General features: G+C 52.4%; 5 protein-coding genes across 5 annotated transcripts; 4 read left to right on the top strand and 1 right to left on the bottom strand.

Moving 5' to 3' along the window:
• The first annotated feature begins 499 nt into the window (after positions 1 to 499).
• PV09_07100 (uncharacterized protein) lies at positions 500 to 5,061 on the top strand. The gene is made up of 2 exons (XM_016360822.1): positions 500 to 748; positions 806 to 5,061. Exons 1-2 carry the CDS (start codon positions 524 to 526, stop codon positions 5,039 to 5,041), a joined length of 4,461 nt encoding a protein of 1,486 aa, XP_016211194.1. The 5' UTR covers positions 500 to 523; the 3' UTR covers positions 5,042 to 5,061.
• A 269-nt stretch (positions 5,062 to 5,330) lies between these two features.
• Positions 5,331 to 6,463, top strand: PV09_07099 (uncharacterized protein). The gene has a single exon (XM_016360821.1). The coding sequence runs from the start codon at positions 5,453 to 5,455 to the stop codon at positions 6,359 to 6,361; it is 909 nt and encodes a 302-aa protein (XP_016211193.1). The 5' UTR covers positions 5,331 to 5,452; the 3' UTR covers positions 6,362 to 6,463.
• An 856-nt stretch (positions 6,464 to 7,319) lies between these two features.
• PV09_07098 (uncharacterized protein) lies at positions 7,320 to 11,116 on the top strand. Its single transcript, XM_016360820.1, has 3 exons — positions 7,320 to 7,686; positions 7,808 to 8,881; positions 8,937 to 11,116. The coding sequence occupies exons 2-3, from the start codon at positions 8,423 to 8,425 to the stop codon at positions 10,851 to 10,853; spliced, it is 2,376 nt and encodes a 791-aa protein (XP_016211192.1). The 5' UTR covers positions 7,320 to 7,686; positions 7,808 to 8,422; the 3' UTR covers positions 10,854 to 11,116.
• A 604-nt stretch (positions 11,117 to 11,720) lies between these two features.
• PV09_07097 (uncharacterized protein) lies at positions 11,721 to 13,620 on the top strand (the record flags this gene model as incomplete). Its single annotated transcript, XM_016360819.1, has 2 exons — positions 11,721 to 12,836; positions 12,890 to 13,620. 2 exons carry the CDS (start codon positions 11,721 to 11,723, stop codon positions 13,598 to 13,600), a joined length of 1,827 nt encoding a protein of 608 aa, XP_016211191.1. The 3' UTR covers positions 13,601 to 13,620.
• A 20-nt stretch (positions 13,621 to 13,640) lies between these two features.
• Positions 13,641 to 17,414, bottom strand: PV09_07096 (uncharacterized protein). The gene is made up of 2 exons (XM_016360818.1): positions 15,913 to 17,414; positions 13,641 to 15,858 (listed from the first exon to the last, which is right to left on the bottom strand). Exons 1-2 carry the CDS (start codon positions 16,915 to 16,917, stop codon positions 14,170 to 14,172), a joined length of 2,694 nt encoding a protein of 897 aa, XP_016211190.1. The 5' UTR covers positions 16,918 to 17,414; the 3' UTR covers positions 13,641 to 14,169.
• Positions 17,415 to 18,582: the final 1,168 nt, after the last annotated feature.

Below are 18,582 nucleotides of genomic sequence, written 5' to 3'. Positions count from 1 at the left end.
ATCACGACATAATAAGTGAATGGGCTCTTGGCCCGTTTTAGTACTAAAGTTGCCCATACTGTAATATATATAACGGCTTATGTATACATCTCGAGTCAGCAAGGTGGAAAAGAAAGGACTGGGAAAATCCGGGAATGAAGTTGTATTCACTGCTCAGAGGAAGGTGTTCGACCAGACTTTTAAAGTTCATGTTCGAACCTCGGTCTGGTAGACTTCAGAAAAACCGTGATTTCTGCAGTGCAGTCAACAAGATCGCAGCAAATTTTAGATCATGGTATGGTTGACATTTCCTGCCATCGAGACCAGTCCGTCCCCTTCGTCCGCCTCGTCAACACATCAAATTCAGCCTTGCGTCAATGTTTTTGCCTATTTGCAGCCTAGTGACTAAGGCTTGTTTTGGTTAGACGCTGTGGGGTGAAGCTCGGACAAATCGGTCCTGAAATCGCATCTAAAGTAACTATTCCTTCGATGAAATCGCACCCTTTCTACACCCGTCTCACTCTTGTCTCCCTTGTCCACCCGGATGGATGACCCATGGCATGTATATACCGCAGTCGTTAGCGGGATCGTGACAAGTTATACCCAACTCTTCGACTATTTACAATGGCCTCATGCGTGCGACGAAGTGGGAAGCGCCGCCGCTGAACCCCCGTCTAAGCGGCGAAAGATAGAGAGAACGAGTGATCTCAAGGAGGACACTGTTGATAGCTCTAGTGCTATTCTTTTGGCCGAGCAGGATATCTATTTGGTAGGTGTGAAAGCCTTTACGAAGCGCAAATTTGACGAAGGCTGACTTCTCTTCTAGCACTTCGACTCGAATTCGTCAGCTGTGATAGACGAGGACCCGAGAGAAATAAATATCACTTCCTTAACCCTCGATTCCAACGACACAGCAGTTATCACAGTGCTTCCCGCACACCCCCGTCGCGAGAAGAAGAACGAAGAACTCCAGCTTCTCCTGTACAATCCGTCGGACGACTTAGTGGCTCGACTTCGTGATATATGTCCACTACCACCCTCGCTCTTGAGTAACGTTACACCGGCTTGGTCGTTATGTAGGTTGCAGCCGCACACAGAGAGCGGGGTGCTCGTCCTACGTACACAGATTTTCGTTGCCGCAGAACGCTCGTGGATCGACTCCAGACAATCACGAGGCATTGATGCCTTGGTGCAAAAATACTTGCCTTTTGTGGGCGACATAGTCGGCTCCCGTTGGTCGCCACAAGACTTTTACGAGAATGTACACGTGCCTCCGCCCCATCTAAAGACGCCGCAGTATTTAGAGAAGACGGAGTTGACATGCAGCTTGTATCCATTCCAGAAGCGAGCCGTACAATGGATGTTGGAAAGGGAAGGCGTGACACCGAACGGTTGTGGTTTAGTTGCTCAGCCAGATGTTCAAAGTCCAGATCATGTTCTTCCTCCTTCTTTTCGAGCCATTCGTGACGCTCGCGGCGATCAATGTTACTTCAGTAACGTACATAGGGTGTTCATCAAGAATAAATGGTCGCTTTTAGATTACCTCCCTGAGCTCAAGGGCGGTATTCTTGCCGAAGAAATGGGCTTAGGCAAGACGGTTGAGTTGATTGCGCTGACAACATTGCATAAACTTCCAGCTTATCTGTGTGGTAAGCGGACGGGTGAAGTCACACAGTCCCCTTCTACTCTTATCATAACTCCTGCTCACATTTTACGGCAATGGATGAACGAGATAGCGACACATGCTCCCCATCTCAAAGTGCTGCATTATCATGGTCTAAGCGGTCAGCACGCAGATAATGGATCCGCAAGCTCAAGTCATGCTCGTCAGACGAGAGATATTACAGTCAGTCAGCTAATGGAGTACGATGTCGTGCTCACCACGTACAATGTGCTTGCGCGGGAGATCCATTTCGCTGATAAACCTCCGGACCGATCAATGCGGCACGCGCCCAAATACAAACGTAGAAGAAGCCCTTTGGTACTCACAAAGTGGTGGCGGGTATGCCTTGACGAGGCGCAATTGATTGAGAGTGGTGTGTCACAAGCGGCTACTGTCGCTCGTTTAATACCCAGAACAAATGCATGGGCCGTCTCTGGTACACCTCTGAAAAAAAACGTGGAAGATCTTCACGGATTGCTGATATTTCTTGGCTACGAACCATTTGCTACCTCGAAGAAGTCTTGGCAACGCATCGACAAGGCGACTCTCAAACAGATATTCAGCACGATTGCGTTGCGACACAACAAGCACAAGGTCGCCCATGAACTGCGCTTGCCTCCCCAAAGGCGTGTCGTCATCACAATGCCTTTCACGGCCATTGAGGAACAGAACTATAACCAATTGTACGGCATGATGTGTAGCTCACTTGGCTTAAACACAGACGGCTCGCCAGCAGTCGATGACTGGCAACCGGAACAGTATGTTGAATCCATGCGGTCTTGGTTAAAGCGCTTGCGAGAGACGTGTTTACATCCGCAAGTTGGAACGCAGAATCGACGCGCCCTTGGTAGGGGCACAGGCCCCCTGCGTACTGTCAATGAAGTGCTAGAAACCATGATCGAGCAGAACCAAAGTGAGTTGCGTGCACAAGAACGATCCCTGATCCTGGCACAAGTTGTGCGTGGCCAGATAGTGAACAATGACAAGAGCAACGAGTCACGAAGTGAAGCCGCCCTTAGACTTTACCAAGAGGCTCTTGGAAAAGCCGAGGTCCTTGTCGAGGAGTGCAGAAAGGAATACGCTACCGAACTAGCAAAGCTCAAAGAGCTGAAATGTGCCGAAAAACGCATAGAATATTCTAGCTCAGTGGACAGCGGTTCAGATTCTGAAGACAATCCAGAAGCCCGTGGGAGGAGAAGGAGGTTAGCTGCCTTGAAAAAACAACTTCGCTCCGCTCTAGAAGCGCTTCATGTTTGCGTGTTTTTCGTGGCCACATCGTACTATCAGATGAAGGAGGTCGAGAAAGCTACAAAGGAAACAGAAGACACGGACGAGTTTAGGCGATTAGAAGAGCTAGAGGTCCAGCACTACGAACGAGCAAAAGGCATTCGAAGAGAGTTGCTGCAGCCAGCACACAAAGAGGCCACTGTAGCCATGTTCAAGATCAAAACTATGCAACGCACGAAAGATGGCATAATTACAGTCACCAAGATTCCCTCATTGAGTGGCCAAGGAGGCATTGAGAACCGAAAGATACTAGAAAAATTCGATGTTCTGGCCAAAATCCTAGATTTGCAGGCCGACTTGATCAACAAATGGCGCGAAAAGATCATTCAGACACTAACTGGACCTCTGGTGGATGCTGAGGAGGATCAGGAAATCACTGGTGAAGAGTACGAAGAATCAACTAAGTTGCAGGATGAACTTTACGTCTATGTTATGGGCTTGAGGGCTATAATCTCAGACAGACAGCAATGTATCTCCGGCGAAGCTAATCTTCTCATGGACATTGAGCTCAAACAAGCTGTCGCACATTCGAGGAGTGATCGAGAGAACGCTAACAAGGGGCACGCTGTTGAGCTTCTGTACCAGATTGTGGATGAGCGCAAAAAGATACGTATCAAACCAAGCGATGGGTCGTTACAGGCTCTAGTTTCTGAAGCTCGTTCGATGGCATCAGCTTTGAGCGCGACGACGCCATCTGGGCGCGCTGCAGTCGAAGCTTCGCTCATCGAGAAAGTTTTAGATGATGTACGCAAGGTCACTTCGACACAACGCGAGACTATCAAGGCTCTCGAGAAGGAGCTTAGTCTCTTTCACACTTGCATGAATTCTCGTGTGGAGTACTATCGACAACTGCAAGAGCTTTCCGATATGGTTGCGCCCTGGAAAGAACAGCTGGATGACGAACTTGACCGCAGTGCATATGAGGAACAGGCTTCGACAGAGGATTTGTACCTCACTCGCCTTGCCACGCTCAAGACTAAACAGCGATTTCTTCTACATCTTCGTGCTGAATCAAGCAAGGAAAATGAAGCACGTATTTGCGTCATCTGCACCGATTCATTCGAAAACGGCGTCCTAACTGTGTGTGGACATCAGTATTGCAAAGATTGCATCACCGCCTGGTGGCGGAACCATCGCACTTGTCCAGAATGTAGAAGGGTTCTGACTCGGAACGACGTGCACGACATTACTTACCGCCCTCAGCAACTTAAGGCCAAGGAGGAGCAAAATGAAGCTTCCGGCTCAACATCACCTTCACCTTCACGAGAAAGGAATACAGTGGTCGAACGATCGACTACTTCGTCCATATATTCGAACATAAGTGAGGAGACGATGCGCCAGATTAAGTCGGTGGATCTAGACGGGTCATTTGGGACCAAGGTTGATACTATCTGTCGCCATTTGCTCTGGCTTCGTGAGAATGATCCGGGGGCTAAGTCAATCATCTTTTCCCAGTATAGTGATTTTTTGGAAGTACTTGCGACTGCGTTGAAATACTTCAAAATTTCTGCTGTATCGATCCGCGAGCACAAGGGCATCGATAAGTTCCGCGCTGATCCGTCTAAGGAATGCTTCCTCCTCGATGCAAAGAGTGATTCATCTGGTCTGAACCTGGTGAATGCAACACATGTTTTCCTTTGCGAGCCTCTCGTCAACGCAGCCATCGAGCTCCAAGCCATTGCCCGTGTTCATCGCATTGGTCAAATGCGGGAGACCACGGTTTATATGTACCTGATCAGCGATACTGTTGAGGAAGCAATATACGACATTTCAGTGAGTCGGCGTCTGTCTCATTTGGGCAGGGCATCCAATCCGTCATCCGCCTCCCAATCGAATTCTGGAGTCCAGACGCCAGTACCAATGCAGGAGATTTCATTGGATGTGGTGAACAATTTCGAGATGCAGCAGGCGCCTATAAGTACACTCTTGGCCAAGGGTAAAGGTGAGGGCGAGCTTGTTGATGTGGCGGACTTGTGGAATTGTTTGTTTGGCAAGCCGCGACAGAGTCTTGGTGGGATCTCTGGTGCTTTGCAAACAGAAGTAAACAGACATCTCGCAACGGATGCAGCAGAGTCACGTAGGGCAGATTCTCATGTAGCAGGGCATCAATAGCGAAGCAACTTGGGATTTCTTTTCTTCTCACCAAGCGCCCGAAGGCAATGTCGCTGTCACAGCCGTTGCTCACTCTAGTCACTCTCGCTCACCTTTTTTTTACTCCTTCTTTTCTTTCTTTTTTTTTTTTTTTTTTTCCCTGCCCTTGATATCCATGGATATGGAGAAACTAGTCAGACTTCGCGCAAACCGCGTCGGAGCCAACCTCGGCGGAGCCTAGCGGGGTACGACTCCTCATGCCACATGCTGCAATTAGCGTTTTGTGGGCGAGAAAACGAAATGGTTAGTTATAACGCAAAGTCGCTGAACGCATCGTGTTGGGCTTTAAAAATGAGAACTTCGCACGTGCAAGTAAATAGATAATTATAACTCTTACGATTACTGCCACAGCGTTGCCGGATCACATCCACTATGGCCACGAGCATTGATCTACCCCGGATCAAACAGCAAAGTTGGCACACGACGACGAAATATGGCCCGTCCAATATATTGACATACAATATCGCCCTCGGGGCCAGTGGGAGAGATCTAAGTCGCAGCTTCGAGGGTCATCCAAAGTTTCACGCGCTGCCAACATTCGGTGCGATACCAGTCATTGCAATCATGGGAGAGGTGACCAAGTCGATGTCTCAATTCCTACCTAACTTCAAGCCTTGGAATCACGTCCACGGCGAGCATTACCTAGAACTGTATCGACCATTTCCAGCCAGGGAGACCACATTACAAACGACGGCTAAGATTGTCGACATCGTCGATCGACGGAGCGGGGTGACGGTGTGCGTCGGCATCACAACCACCGATGCGGCAGATGGGGAGAAGATATGCTACAACGAGTGGACGAGCTTCGTCATGAAGGTGCCTGGCGCAGGGGCGTCGACAAAAGTCGTTCCCAGAGGATCGGCAACGGCGTCGTATCCAGCGCCGAAGCGAGCGCCTGACGCGGTTGTGAAGGAGAAAACCACGCCTGAGCAAGGCGCTCTGTATCGAGCGGCCTCGGGAGACCTGAATCCTCTGCACATTGATCCGGCCGTGGCCAAGGCTGGAGGGTTCGAGGGCCCGATTTTGACCGGCACCTGCACGATCGGAATAGGCGTCAAGCACGTCATCGACACGTTTGGGAACGGAGACTCGTCGAGATTCAAGAGCGTCAAACTTAGGCTGAGCAAGCCCGTGTATCCCGGAGAAGTGATTCGAACGGAAATGTGGCAGGAAGACGGTGGGAGCCGAATTGTCTACCGGCAGCTGGCTGGAAACGAGGGCAAGGTGGTAATCTCGAACGCAGCGGTGGAATTGAAGGAAGCGGGTTCATCTCGTCTGTGATGTTAGGACGAGGAGGGGGCGATGTTCCTTCGAATGTAAACAGCAGTCAAACTCACTAGGAGAAGAAAGGAGTCTTCATGTCAAGCTCGCGTCCGAAGTGAACCCGTAACATGTATTTCTCTGCAGATCGAGAGTGGGCGGTTGAACGTTTTGGACGCCGTGGGATCACTCGACGAGACGTGTCGGACTCTCGGACGAGGACGTGGCTCTCGAACGCAAGTCGGTCGCTGCTGAGAAGAAGATTGACTCAAGAGAATTGAATGCGCGTCTGGCCGGGCGATCGCCATGGCTGTTGGTCAGATGACCAGTCACATTCATCACCGTAGCAAAGTGTCGCATCAGCTCGTCTCCCGTCAAGAGCGAAGATGACTGGAGGACGAACGGATCGGCAGGCCCCGTCCGCAGTGCTGGAGCGGAAGCGGGAGCGCGCTTGGGAGGGGCTGAGGCGGACAGGAAAAGCGACAAGCACGAAAAGGCGAAAAGCTTGAGTGTCTTAGCTGACGACGCCGTCAAGGATTTCTTCCTGCGTTGCTGGCCCGCTGCATCCGCCCGCCGGTCCAACGCGACGTGGGGCCCACAGGCCGGGAGCAACGCGCGCCGACGGTGGCCCGGACGGGGAACATGTGCTGGCTCGGCTGCCAACAGGAGACGCGAAGTTCGCGCGGAGGCGATGGTCGTCGCTCTGTCGGCGCGAGACGGCTCAGACAGGTCGTTGGTCGGGGTCGACGGGGCGCACAGCCTCGACGCGACCGCTGCGACAACGCCTGGGACAAAGGCGCCTCACTCGACGACGACGACCAGGCGGCGGACGCTGCTGGTTGGACTTTGCCCAAGAACGGGCGCCGGGCGCGCAGCGGAGCACCGTCGCGGTGCTCAGCTGCTGCGCTCGACGGCCCGGTCGGCGCTCTTCGCTGCGCTGCGCTGGCCCTGCGCTTGCGCTGGTCTCGCCCGCCCGCCGGTCTCGTCTCGCTGCATCTCGCCCGTCCTCCCTTCCTGTCGACCCGTCCGTTTGTCTCTGTCGCCCGTGTCCCGTGCCGCGTGCGTTCGTTCCATCTTGGTCCGTTGGCGTCGTTGCGTGGTCGCCGTCCGCCGGCTTTGTTCTTTCTTCCCTCGCTCCGGCCTTTGACGCCGTCGTCCTCAGCCGCGCTCTCCAGGCGCCGTCCCAGGCCTCTGGCAACGCATGATCCCGACCACGACCGGCTGCTTATCAGATGTGACAGCCCGCCGCGATCTGCGCTCTCGACGTACAAATATACCCCGCCCTCGCCCACGCACGCCATCACGCATCGCCCATCGTCTTGGCATCAGGCCAAGTGGGAGCTCGGGTAAGTTCAGCGCTCGCCATTGCGGCCGGCACGTCTCTCCCTCCTTTGAGGACAAGAGGCACCCGCCTAGATCGAAAAGAAACAATGCTCTATTATCGGGTGGCTGATCTGAAGTGTGCAGCGGCGTCGTGTGCCACGTCTTGTGCTTCGTAGAACTCGCCCGCAGCAGAAACCTGCTCGCCAGGCCATCTGCCGAAACACTGCACAGGCACAGCCTCTCTCGCCCGCTCCACGCTCGCCCACACACGTGTGTTGCTGCAAGGCTTTGCGATTTGATCTGAACCACGACTCGATACACCCTCCGACTAATCCAACGTAGACCGCCTTCTCCTGTGAGCCTGCTCCAGTCGCCTCCCTAGCCAGGTCTGCCGAACCGCAAGTCTTGCACACTGTGTGCGACCTATCCTTGAACCGTCACCAAACGCCGTACCTTCGCCATCCGACTTCCGCTGCCATCCTTTCTCTCCAGACGGGCGAGAATCATTCCTGCCCTCAAGATACACCACCCACCTCACCTCGCCCCGGAAGCTACCTTCCCGGAACCTCGCACGATTCTTTCGACTCACGCGTAAACCTGGCGCTGACAAGTCTGCATCACAGCCACCCACGTCCTTTCATCTCGCAAGCCTGTAGAGCAGATATATCGGTCCTGTGATTGCCGCCCTCTCGCGTCAAGGCCGGTGTGAACGTACACATTCACGCTAATCGCACCATGCTGCCAAGCTAATCGCCCACAATGCCTGCGCGTTCGACGGCAAGGTCGCCATCCCCCGCTTCCAAGCGCTCGCTCATCGACCGTATCAAAAAGCCGTTCGGCCCAAAGGCCCGCCTCTATTCCGACTTTTTCATACAGCCAGATGATCCGCATAGGGTATATGGACCTGGGGACGTCGTTACCGGTAGCGTTGTGTTGAAGGTAACGAGGCCTTTCAGCGTCACGCACATTGTCGTCTGCTTGCATGGCTATGCGCAGGTCTACAAGACCCCAAACAGTCCTGGAGAAAGTTACAAACATTACAATGCCATCCTTGCCTCAGGAAAGGCGAGAAAGTCGGGTGGATATTATGGCAACGGCTTCGTGTCATTGTTTGAGGACGAGATCATGCTGTGCCGCGATGGCCGTCTCGGCGAGGGCACATACCAGTTCAACTTCGAACTGATCTTTCCAAGGGAACATCTGCCAAGTAGTATAGATGTACGCCTCGCATTTGAATTTGGTCCGTTCGTTCGTGTCGCTAACAAGTTCGCAGTTTGAGCGGGGCACAGTATCGTATTTGATCACCGCAACTCTGACGCGCCCCACTACGCTGTCTCCCACATCAACATGCGATCGGCCCGTAAGTTTCCAGGAAGACATTGACGTCGCGCCTTTATCACAGCCCAAACCACGAATCATCACGCTAGAGCCGATAATGCGTCGGTCAAGGACGAGGCACAGGGTTAAACGTCAAGCAACAAATGCCACCACAGCAGCCACGGTCACTGCTACAGCCATGGCAATTGACCCGTCGAGCACGAATTCGACAGCCGATTCAGAGGACACCGCAACCGAGGCTGGGGTGAACGATCGAGTTGCGGAAGCAGAGAGTCAGACGGGAGCGGAACCTCCGCAAAGTCCTGTACCGAGCGACGTCAGTTTCGACAGCTACGTCAGCAGCGGCGGTACGGGCTCCGCGATTGACTCTGCCGCTCCATCGGCAAGGACATGTGAAAGCAGGCATACCAACGGAAGGTCGAATACTTGCACAAGTTGTCAAAAGCGCCCAATAACGGCTACTATCAGCATAGAAAAAGCCGGATTCTTAAGGGGTGATTTGATACCTGTCAGAGTCTGGCTCACCCATACTCGGGCGGTAAAGAGCCTAAGAGGAGTCATTGTTACGTTTTACCGTCGGGCAAGGGTGGACCTGAACCCAGCCCTGCCCGTAGTTCGGGGTGGAGAGGATGAGGTGCATCAAAAGCCCAAAATCGGCCTGGCCGGACTTTCACTCTCGTCTGCAGGATCTACACATACCTACCGGAAAGATCTTGATCAGCAGTTTGCGTCACTCATCGTCAATCCTGTTACTCTACAGGCCGATGTCAAGGTCAGTCTAAGGGTGCCGGAAGAAGCCTTCCCCAGCATCGCCTCCGTCCCAGGTGCCATGATCAGCTTCAAGTACTACGTAGAGGTAGTAGTCGACATCCAGGGAAAGTTGGCAGGACTTGACAAATACCTACCAACTGCCGGTACCCCACAGAATGCGACATTGAATGGACGTATGGGTGATTCGAACGGAGGCATTTACACTCCCTGGGGCGGCCATTTCGTCAACACGGAAGAGATCAGGCGTGAGCGAAGTGTCGTCTATTCCGTATTCGAAGTGGTCGTTGGTACAAGAGATAGCGAGCGGCGGAGTCCGTGGAAACAGCCTGCCTCAGACGGACCCACCATAATGGGACCAGAGGAAACTCAGAATCATGGGGCTCAACCGGAAAATGTTGCAGAGCCAACGACAGCCGCGCGGAACAACAACGGCTACGAATCACATCGCACAATGTCCTGGGAGCAATACTGGCGACATCATCCACCGGACCAACATAATAATGATCATCCTCCACCCATCGAACAGTTTCCGCTGCCGAATTTGGAGAATGAACAGCAACTGAGTGAAAAGGAGCGCATGCGGAGGGCTGAAGCGAGGTTGCTGCCCAGTGCTCCTCCAGAAAATGGAGAACCGTCTGCTCCCAGAGCTGTGCTTACTCCATCTGCGCCGCAATTGAGCAGTGAGAGACCTCTGCCACCACTACCATCTGCCCCGCCAGACTTCGATTTTGGCCCCGAAGCCCCCTCGGCGCCCAGCATCCTCACCGTGCATCACGTAGGAGACGCTGAAGCCAATGCACCGGCGTATGAACATGATGACAGACTCGCGGTACCAGCGACTGATGAGAAAGACGAACTTCGTCGTCGGAGGCTCGAAATGGAGCGTTCTGCACCTGAGCTCCCTGAGGAGGACATTTCTACAGCCGGTCCATCGTCGCTGCGAACGCCCACTGCACCATCTGCTCCTCTCGCAGAGATGTTCGAGCAAACATCACCTTCAGCACCGCTGCTTTCTGAAGAAGAACATTTCGGCTTCTCAGCACCATCGCCGCCTCAGCCTTTACCTCGCTATGAGCGGTGAGGAAACACTACCGTAAGGTGAGGCGTTCTTCTCGCACGAGATTACTCCCTGTCCATCTTATCTGATAGATAGGTGTGCATGCGGGTTTCCACTCTAGGAAAGACTCATGACTTTGACGATCCTCACCTGTAATGTACTCGTTTTACAAAGAGCACTGCGAACATGGGATATTTTGATTGCAGAGCAGCCTCTGCGAAATTTAGTGCGGACGAAATCATTTTGTGCTTTTTATTCTATATCGAATCCCACTTCTTCGATCTCACGCAGTTCTTTCTCTATCTTAATTTCAGATGCTGATCACATACCTTGCTGGGCAAATTTCCACTTTGATCCTAGCCGAATCGCTGTATTCAGATCGATCACCATTCAAGCCGTCCTTGCATCCCAGCTTGCGGAAATTGACCCCTAGCCTCATGCGTTTTGGCACAATCTTGTTTAGGGGGGATTGTCGCTCTTCCACTGTGAAATTCTCTACACGTCGACGATGTCGCTTTACGGCTGACCACGTCAAGATACAATTGACCAGTCTATAATGACATCCACAAACCTCCGCTCATATGACATTGTTATTAATGCTTGACGCGCTTTACCGCACCGTCATTGAGATTAGGATCTGAATTTGAGATGAGATCTCTTGGTTCCGGTTCCTCTATTAAGACGCAACGAATCTGCAATTGTGGAAGCGCATTTTGCTTCCTTATCATTCAGCCTGCTGAACGTCTTTTAAGCACCTGCATTGGATCTTGTGAGACTTGGGTGGCACTGTGCTTCTTGTGTGCTCTCACGGACTGCATTTGGCGTTTCTCGTCATTCGAACCAAATCTCAGAATCCGCCGTCGAACAAAAAGAAAAAAAAAAAAAAAAAGCATGACCAGTGTACCCCCTATACCTCCTCTCAAATCTTCACAAAGATTATCTCTGCCAGCAAATCTGAGCAAGGCACCTTCTGTTCGGATCGTCGACAACCCCGATGGGTCGCTAAGCTTCTCTGAGCCGTCTCCGCGAAGGCTAGGGAGATCACAGAACTCGGATGATGATCCACGACGAATAGCACAGAATGCTGTTCGACAAGCAGCGGGAGGAAGTGGTGATCGGCCAATTCTAGATCGTGGACGACCAAAAATTGGACCACCAGAGACTCCGCAAAGACAAGACTCTGCACGCTCTCCACCAGGCACAAGGACACCATTCGAACTCGATTTAGATGATGGATTCTCGTACATTGAAGACGATGCCGATATTGTGGCTGCATCTCAGGCTCGTTTCCACTCCCCCACGAAGGTGAACACCGTCTCAACCCAGGCGACCACAAGAACACAGGCGAGGCCGCAAATCAATCAGCAGCTTCCGCCACCCAGACGAAATGGTTCGTTTGGCAACGGGAAACCTCGAGGCCTCTCTTTTCAAGACGCCCGCCAATTCATGCGCTCGGGAAGGATCGTTCGGCCAGGCTCTTGGTACGAAGGCCCAAGTCCCATAACAGCTCGTGCGGCAGAGATCGTGTCGGCGGCCCCGACAACAACCATCTCAAGAAGCAGATCCCTTTCACCTCAAGTTCCAAGGGCGCGAAGCCGTTCGCCCGTCGAAAGAATGTGTAGGGACGAAGAAGAAGGCTTCCCCAGCGTAAAGTTTGAACTTTCGTCGTGTTCGGATCAAGGAGAGGGTTCCCGCGACTCGACGTTGCCCCCCAAACGGGCAAGCAGTAAATCTCCTCGGAAAAGACCTCTACTGTTACTAGCTAGAAGTCACTTGGTTGCGGCGATAGGTGAATTCATGGGCACCATGTGCTTCCTTTTCACGGCATTTGGAGGCGTCTCCGTCGCCGCGGTCGGCTCTCGTAATTCTTCCAGAGCAACCGAGAATTCAGACTCCGGTGATGCCAATCTATCTGGGCTGCTGTACATGAGCTTTGCCTTTGGCATTTCATACTTGATAAACGTCTGGGTCTTCTTTCGAGCAAGCGAGGGACTATTCAACCCAGCAGTACGTGCTCGCTCCAGTCACAGTCCACATCGCCATATGTTAACGCCACCTAGGTCACCTTGGCATTTCTGCTTACGAGAACAAATGATCTGGCACGGTCCATTGTTTTACTCGTGTCACAATTGATGGGCGCCATCGCGGCTTCAGCGCTTGCGCTTGCTCTTTTCCAAACAATAGCCCCCCTTCGGACCACCCCAAGTGATGATGTTTCAATTCCCCGCGCCTTATTCATCGAGGCGGCGATGACAGCGCAGCTCGTGCTCACAATCCTAATGCTAGCTAGGGAGAAGCACAGAACCACCTCTGTCGCTCCGCTGGGGATTGGTCTTGCGCTCGTTTTTGGGGAGCTTGTTGGGATTTTCTGGACCGGAGGTTCACTCAACCCTGCAAGGAGCTTCGGTCCAAATGTCGTGAGTTGGAATTGGAAGTCGAACCATTGGATCTACTGGATCGGTCCATTTGTCGGCTCACTCATCGCCGTCACCATACATAGAATTTTGATAAGGCTGGCTCACGTGCTCGGAGCTCGCAATCATAGAAATGACGTGCATCTTGCCCAACGGCATCAGATGACTAGCGTCAGCGAGAAAGAGAACGAAAACGTGGCCAACGCGTCCGACAATGCCATGACGAGCAAGGCTCTGCAGTCTTTTCGCTATACTGACAGTGACCTTACTGGGATCATCAATTTATGGCACAGATCCAGTATTCAAGGAGAGAGGGGTTTAATTGTCGAGTCCGCAGACAGACGGGCGAAACTATGATCAAGTAGACGCAACTGCGAAGCAAGTTAACATCACGGAGGTACCTTTAACTCTTTCTTCTTTTTTTTTAACACCCTCCGGTTTCTGCCGTGCCTTGCATCAGCCGAGCTTGTGATATTGTCGTTCTGATTAGTCTGTTCCAAACTATTTCGTCAATTTGACGGACTTCATACTAAATTATGCAAGAACCAGGCAAACACATCTCATGGCGATTGAGCATTCAACGTCCTTGCAAGTGAAGAGTGTTGCTAAAAAGTTCGATGGATCTTGTTAAAAGAAAATCTTTCCACTTATGTAGGCGATTGGCGCCACCTTATGAATTGATGTCTGAGACTTCTAATATCAATGCAAATTGTCTCCTTCTGCAACCCGAGACAAAAACGCCAGACCACGATGCTAGTCTTCACAGTGTACGGCTCCGGATTTTCTTGCACAGACTCCTGAATATTGCCCCACAATATGCTATGCGCCAGATAAGCCTTGAATTTAGTAAAATGAGTTCATGACTTCATAAGTAGTTGAACATTGTATTGATAAGTTTCATCATCACATCCAGGAAGAGAGAAATCTCAATCCGAGTGGCGTGTTGCGCAGTATTCAAGTATCAACCTCTCTAGGTCGACCATCTTGAATGGTTTTGTGAGGAAACCTTTCATTCCAACAGCTGCAGCTCGTTCTAGCGCACCGTCGGTCACGTCAGCGGTCACGGCGAGAACGGTGGGTACGTTTGGTTTTCTGTGTCCATTAGACCTAGCCTCTCCTTCAAGAGGTTCGGAAAGAGGCGGATCCCATGTCATTTTCAAGATCCTCTCTGACGCTTCGTATCCATCCATGTAAGGCATCCACAAATCCATGAGAACGACATCGATCTCACCTCGGAGGGCATCCATTTGTCGCACGGCATGTGAACCGTCATACGCCTCGTGAACATCCCGATAGCCAAGTTTGTGGAGCATGTTGACAAGAAGCTTTCGATTGATCTTGTTGTCTTCCACTACCAGAAATCTCAACGGGAACCTTTGAGCTAGCGTGCGATCGAAATCCGAATTTCGTTTTGAAGGCGATGATCGTCTTGGTACCTTTGTGACTCGATGAGGATTGGTAATATTTCCATTGCTTGTACGAGGTGGTGAAGGAGTTTGATTCGATCGTGTCGGTGATGTATTTGAATGTCGCTTAGACTCAGACATGAGACTGTTCTGGGCGGATCGAATGCTGCCTGACCTCGTCCGGTTGAAATCTTGGAGATCGTCTTCGACCGTTGACCTACGGGACCGGTGGGATGGAGCCGGGGACCCAGAGGGTGTTGATGGACGGCTCGCGATGTCTGATGGCGTCATGGGAACTCGAATCTCAAATTCACTCCCACGTGCCGGGCCGGATGCTTGTGTGCGGACTAGAGTCAAATCTCCTCCCAGTTTTCGAGCAAGGCCTTTGGCAACCATAAGACCAAGTCCCAGCCCTTCACTCATCCGAGTTAATGAATCATCCTCTTTTGAGAAGGGGAGGAATAGACGGGGTACAAATTCTTCCCGTATGCCTACACCGGTGTCGCGAACTCGAATAACGATGTAGCGAGACTTCGGATTCAGCCAAGCATGCAAGAAAATGCTGCCTTCTTCCGTAAATTTGATCGCGTTTGAGTAGACCGAGGAGATGACCTTTACGAGGCTCTGTTCTTCGATAAGAATTGTGTCTGGGACCGATGATTCCACAACCCATCTGATGTGTTTAATTTTCTCTTCACCACTCTGTGTGCGGACCCGGACCTCGATGTCCTCACCACCGTCGATCTCTAACGCAATGGCCGATTCAGGTCGGCCCCCAACTTTTAACAGGTCGTTGATAAGGAATTGCAGTAGATCTCTGAGGTTCGTATGTCGCAAGCCAGGAGGAATTGAGGCTTGTTCGCTACTTTCCAGATGCGCCATGGTTGGCGAGGTAGGGACAGGTAGGGCTCTAGACCCAGAGTCCGTGAAATTAGGGTACGTCGCTGGTGCATACTCATTAAGAACGAATTGAGGCTCCTGTGCCGGCTCTACCCTTCGTTGTTTCGTTGAAGACGACCTCGACGTACTTCGACTTTCTCTTCTTCGCTTATGGCCTTTGAAATTGATTGGGACGTTCTCTCCGGTGACCACAATCTCTGGTCGCTTTTCGCGGCGCGGCAGCCTCGTGCCATCCACAGAGTCTTCTTCCACGGTCAAATGCACAACAGGAGTCTCGGGGACTCCCATCCCCATGTCATAAGCGTGAACCTGTTGCAATCAATACTTGAGATTAAAGTGCAGTCTCTAGGACATTAAACTCACGACATTGTCGGCAGCTTCTACGGCGCGACGGGAGCTATCCTGCGCCACTTCAATGTTCTCCTTAAGATTCTCAAGCGTAGCTCGCAATTGTTTGTCGCGCTGGCCTTCTGTAGCCTCTTGCACTGTTGCGTACATGACATCGAGCATGCCCACAACACCCTGCATTGGAGTTCGAAGCTCATGTGAGAGATTTCGAGCATATGGCTTCAGAGACTGCGCACCTGGAATAGCTTCATGAGGAATAACGGCGTTCGGCCTCGTCACAGATTTAAGAGAAGATGCAAACCGTCCACGTTCCAAAAAGCCGGACAGGAGAGCGTCTTCGAGTGCATGAAACATCATCTCCACAAACGCCCAGCTGAGCCGAAGTTTTTCAACCCCCTCCTTTGACCACATTACACCAAAATGGGCGAAGCACTTTCCCTCGTCGTCGAACAGAGGAACTCCCAGATAAGCCTCCACAGGGACTACAAACATCGACGCGTTCGGATTGTTTGGGAAGATCTCCCCAAGCCTCTCCGGGATCAAGAGGACTCTGTTGTGCTTCATATGCTCGCATGGGCAACCGTACACTTGGTATTTGACATTGAGTGGATTTCCCGACTGGCCATGACCATCATTGAAGTAGAGTGCCTGGCTCATGAGGCACGATCCTGGAGCCCCAAAGGGCGGCATCTCAACAGTCGCATCCTCATCGTCGACTAACATTCGTTTCGAAATGAAAGCGTACTGCGCTCCGCTGAGCTCCGCTAACCCGCGCGTAGCCATAGGCCAAAACTCTTCCGCTGTTCTCGCGGCCTTTAGATTTGCCTTCAATTTTGTCAAGCGTTCGATACCATTGTTCTCGGCTGCTTCGAACAGACGCCGAACCTCACTGGAGAATACTTCATCTCCTTTACCAACAGCTCCGGCCTTTCCCGGCCGTGAGATGGTCAAGTCGTCTCTTTCTACATAATCCGGAGGCTTTTCGCCGGAGTCTGCACCGCCGCTCTCCATACTGGACATAGACCGGCCCACCTTCGTAGCAGACGCATGTATCAGCAAAGATCCGGCAAGGCTCCTTTGTTCGATTGATTTGAGCGCAATTCAGACACGGTGTATAGGTCGCCGACAAGAGACGGGATGCGTGGTGCACACGCGCAACTGAAAGAGAGGGTCGGATTGTCGACCGTGGTTGCGCACGAAATGGACCTGCGCAGATCCAGGAAGCGGCCCCTCGAAAGCTTCAGAAGGAAAACCCGTCTGTGCTTTGCAGCCCAGCGATGAAAGAAATGACCACGGCAAGACCAAAAGCAGAATGCTCCAAGGCCGCGTGGATACAAGCGTTGAGAAGCCGTAGCTGGGGTCGAGCACGGAAGACGTGTGGTTGTGCGGGTCAACAAGCTTTTGCAGGGCAGTGACAAGGCGAGGGCAGGGAAGGTCGGGGATAAGAACGACGAGATCTGGAGCCCGGAAAGTCAGTTTTGGTTGAGCAAGAGAAACTGGGTAGGATCAGTGCTGCTGCAGCGATTTGCGCGACAAGAAGCCTGAGGATCGAGTAGATTGATTATCGAGCGGTCTACGGCCCCCCGTCACGTTCCACGGGTCTGGGTCGTAGGTCAAAGAAAATGGACCAATCTTGCGCACACGAGCAACACTCCACAGCCGTGGACGAACAACCACGACGACGAATCCAGCGCTGGCGCATCAGAGATCCGAAGAAATGTGGAAGGCAGGCATAAGGTGCGCTGCAGTCGCGCGTCCAAGTCCTGACTGCTACCGGCGGTGTCGTCAGGCTGCTCACTCGCCCTCTGTTCTTGCTGTCGGGCTGTGGAACCGCTCGAAGCCTCTCGGCCGGCGGTCCCTGCTTGCATTTGCTTCTGGACCATCCGTTTTCAGACCCACTCGACGTCTGGGGCCCACAAACGGGCGGATTACGCAGGCCCTTGAAATGGTTTCTCGCTTCCCGCCTCTGCCATGGCTGCAACGCAGATGGTGGTCGGCATACAGAGCCAGCCCAGCAGCCGTCGACCATGCCCCAGAGCAGGAGATCCCCAGACTCAGGCTTGCCCACAGCCAGCAGCCTCCTTCCTGCTGGACCTGCCACACCAGACGCTGGTCGGCCAGCGTCTCCGTGGCATCCTCCGTTCGACCCCAGCGGTGCTCTGGACCACCAAGCGCAAAGCTCAGCTTGGCGTACGCAATCGACGAGTCTGGACTATTCTTCGAGCCGGCTTCTATGCAGGCTGCCGTGCGCGGTGGCCACTCACAGCACGCCCACCACACGCCAGCTCGGATCGTTCATGCCGGATCTCATCTCGCTCCTTCGGCCTGCCTGCACCTGAACAGTGATCGCTCGTATCTCGTGACAATGGTCAGCCACGTGTGATGGGATTCTCATCCTTCCCCTGGCCTCTCTGTCGCCTTGTTCTTCAGCTAAACAGCGCAGTGGACCAGAAGGCAAAAAAATATCATGCTTCTGCATCAATTCGGGACGAATTTGTCTTCTGCGAATGCTTGTGAATCAGGAGTCTGCTCTGTGCGCGCACCAGGTCTAGCAAAAGCGCTTCCATTGTGAGGAACACAGAGAACACCGACGTAAGGGTCACGTGCGCTTCACTTGTATGTCACGTGCCCCACCACAGAGAGGTATTTATACTATATATAGCACTTAGCTTAGTTTACTTCCTT

The sequence above is a fragment of the Verruconis gallopava genome (genome assembly GCF_000836295.1).
Source record: "Verruconis gallopava strain CBS 43764 unplaced genomic scaffold supercont1.27, whole genome shotgun sequence".
Taxonomy (NCBI): Eukaryota; Fungi; Ascomycota; class Dothideomycetes; order Venturiales; family Sympoventuriaceae; genus Verruconis; species Verruconis gallopava.
Note: the sequence above shows the minus strand (reverse complement) of the source record. Positions and strands in the feature narration are given on the sequence as shown.

What these genes read in the sequence shown, in the direction of transcription:
- PV09_07100 (XM_016360822.1), top strand. Translation starts at nt 524, where the DNA reads ATGGATGACCCATGGCATGTATATACCGCAGTCGTTAGCGGGATCGTG. An exon ending in CCGAGCAGGATATCTATTTG is followed by an intron (nt 749 to 805) that starts GTAGGTGTGAAA and finishes CTTCTCTTCTAG; the next exon opens with CACTTCGACTCGAATTCGTC.
- PV09_07099 (XM_016360821.1), top strand. Translation starts at nt 5,453, where the DNA reads ATGGCCACGAGCATTGATCTACCCCGGATCAAACAGCAAAGTTGGCAC.
- PV09_07098 (XM_016360820.1), top strand. Translation starts at nt 8,423, where the DNA reads ATGCCTGCGCGTTCGACGGCAAGGTCGCCATCCCCCGCTTCCAAGCGC. An exon ending in ATCTGCCAAGTAGTATAGAT is followed by an intron (nt 8,882 to 8,936) that starts GTACGCCTCGCA and finishes ACAAGTTCGCAG; the next exon opens with TTTGAGCGGGGCACAGTATC.
- PV09_07096 (XM_016360818.1), bottom strand. Translation starts at nt 16,917, where the DNA reads ATGTCCAGTATGGAGAGCGGCGGTGCAGACTCCGGCGAAAAGCCTCCG. An exon ending in TAGAAGCTGCCGACAATGTC is followed by an intron (nt 15,859 to 15,912) that starts GTGAGTTTAATG and finishes TGATTGCAACAG; the next exon opens with GTTCACGCTTATGACATGGG.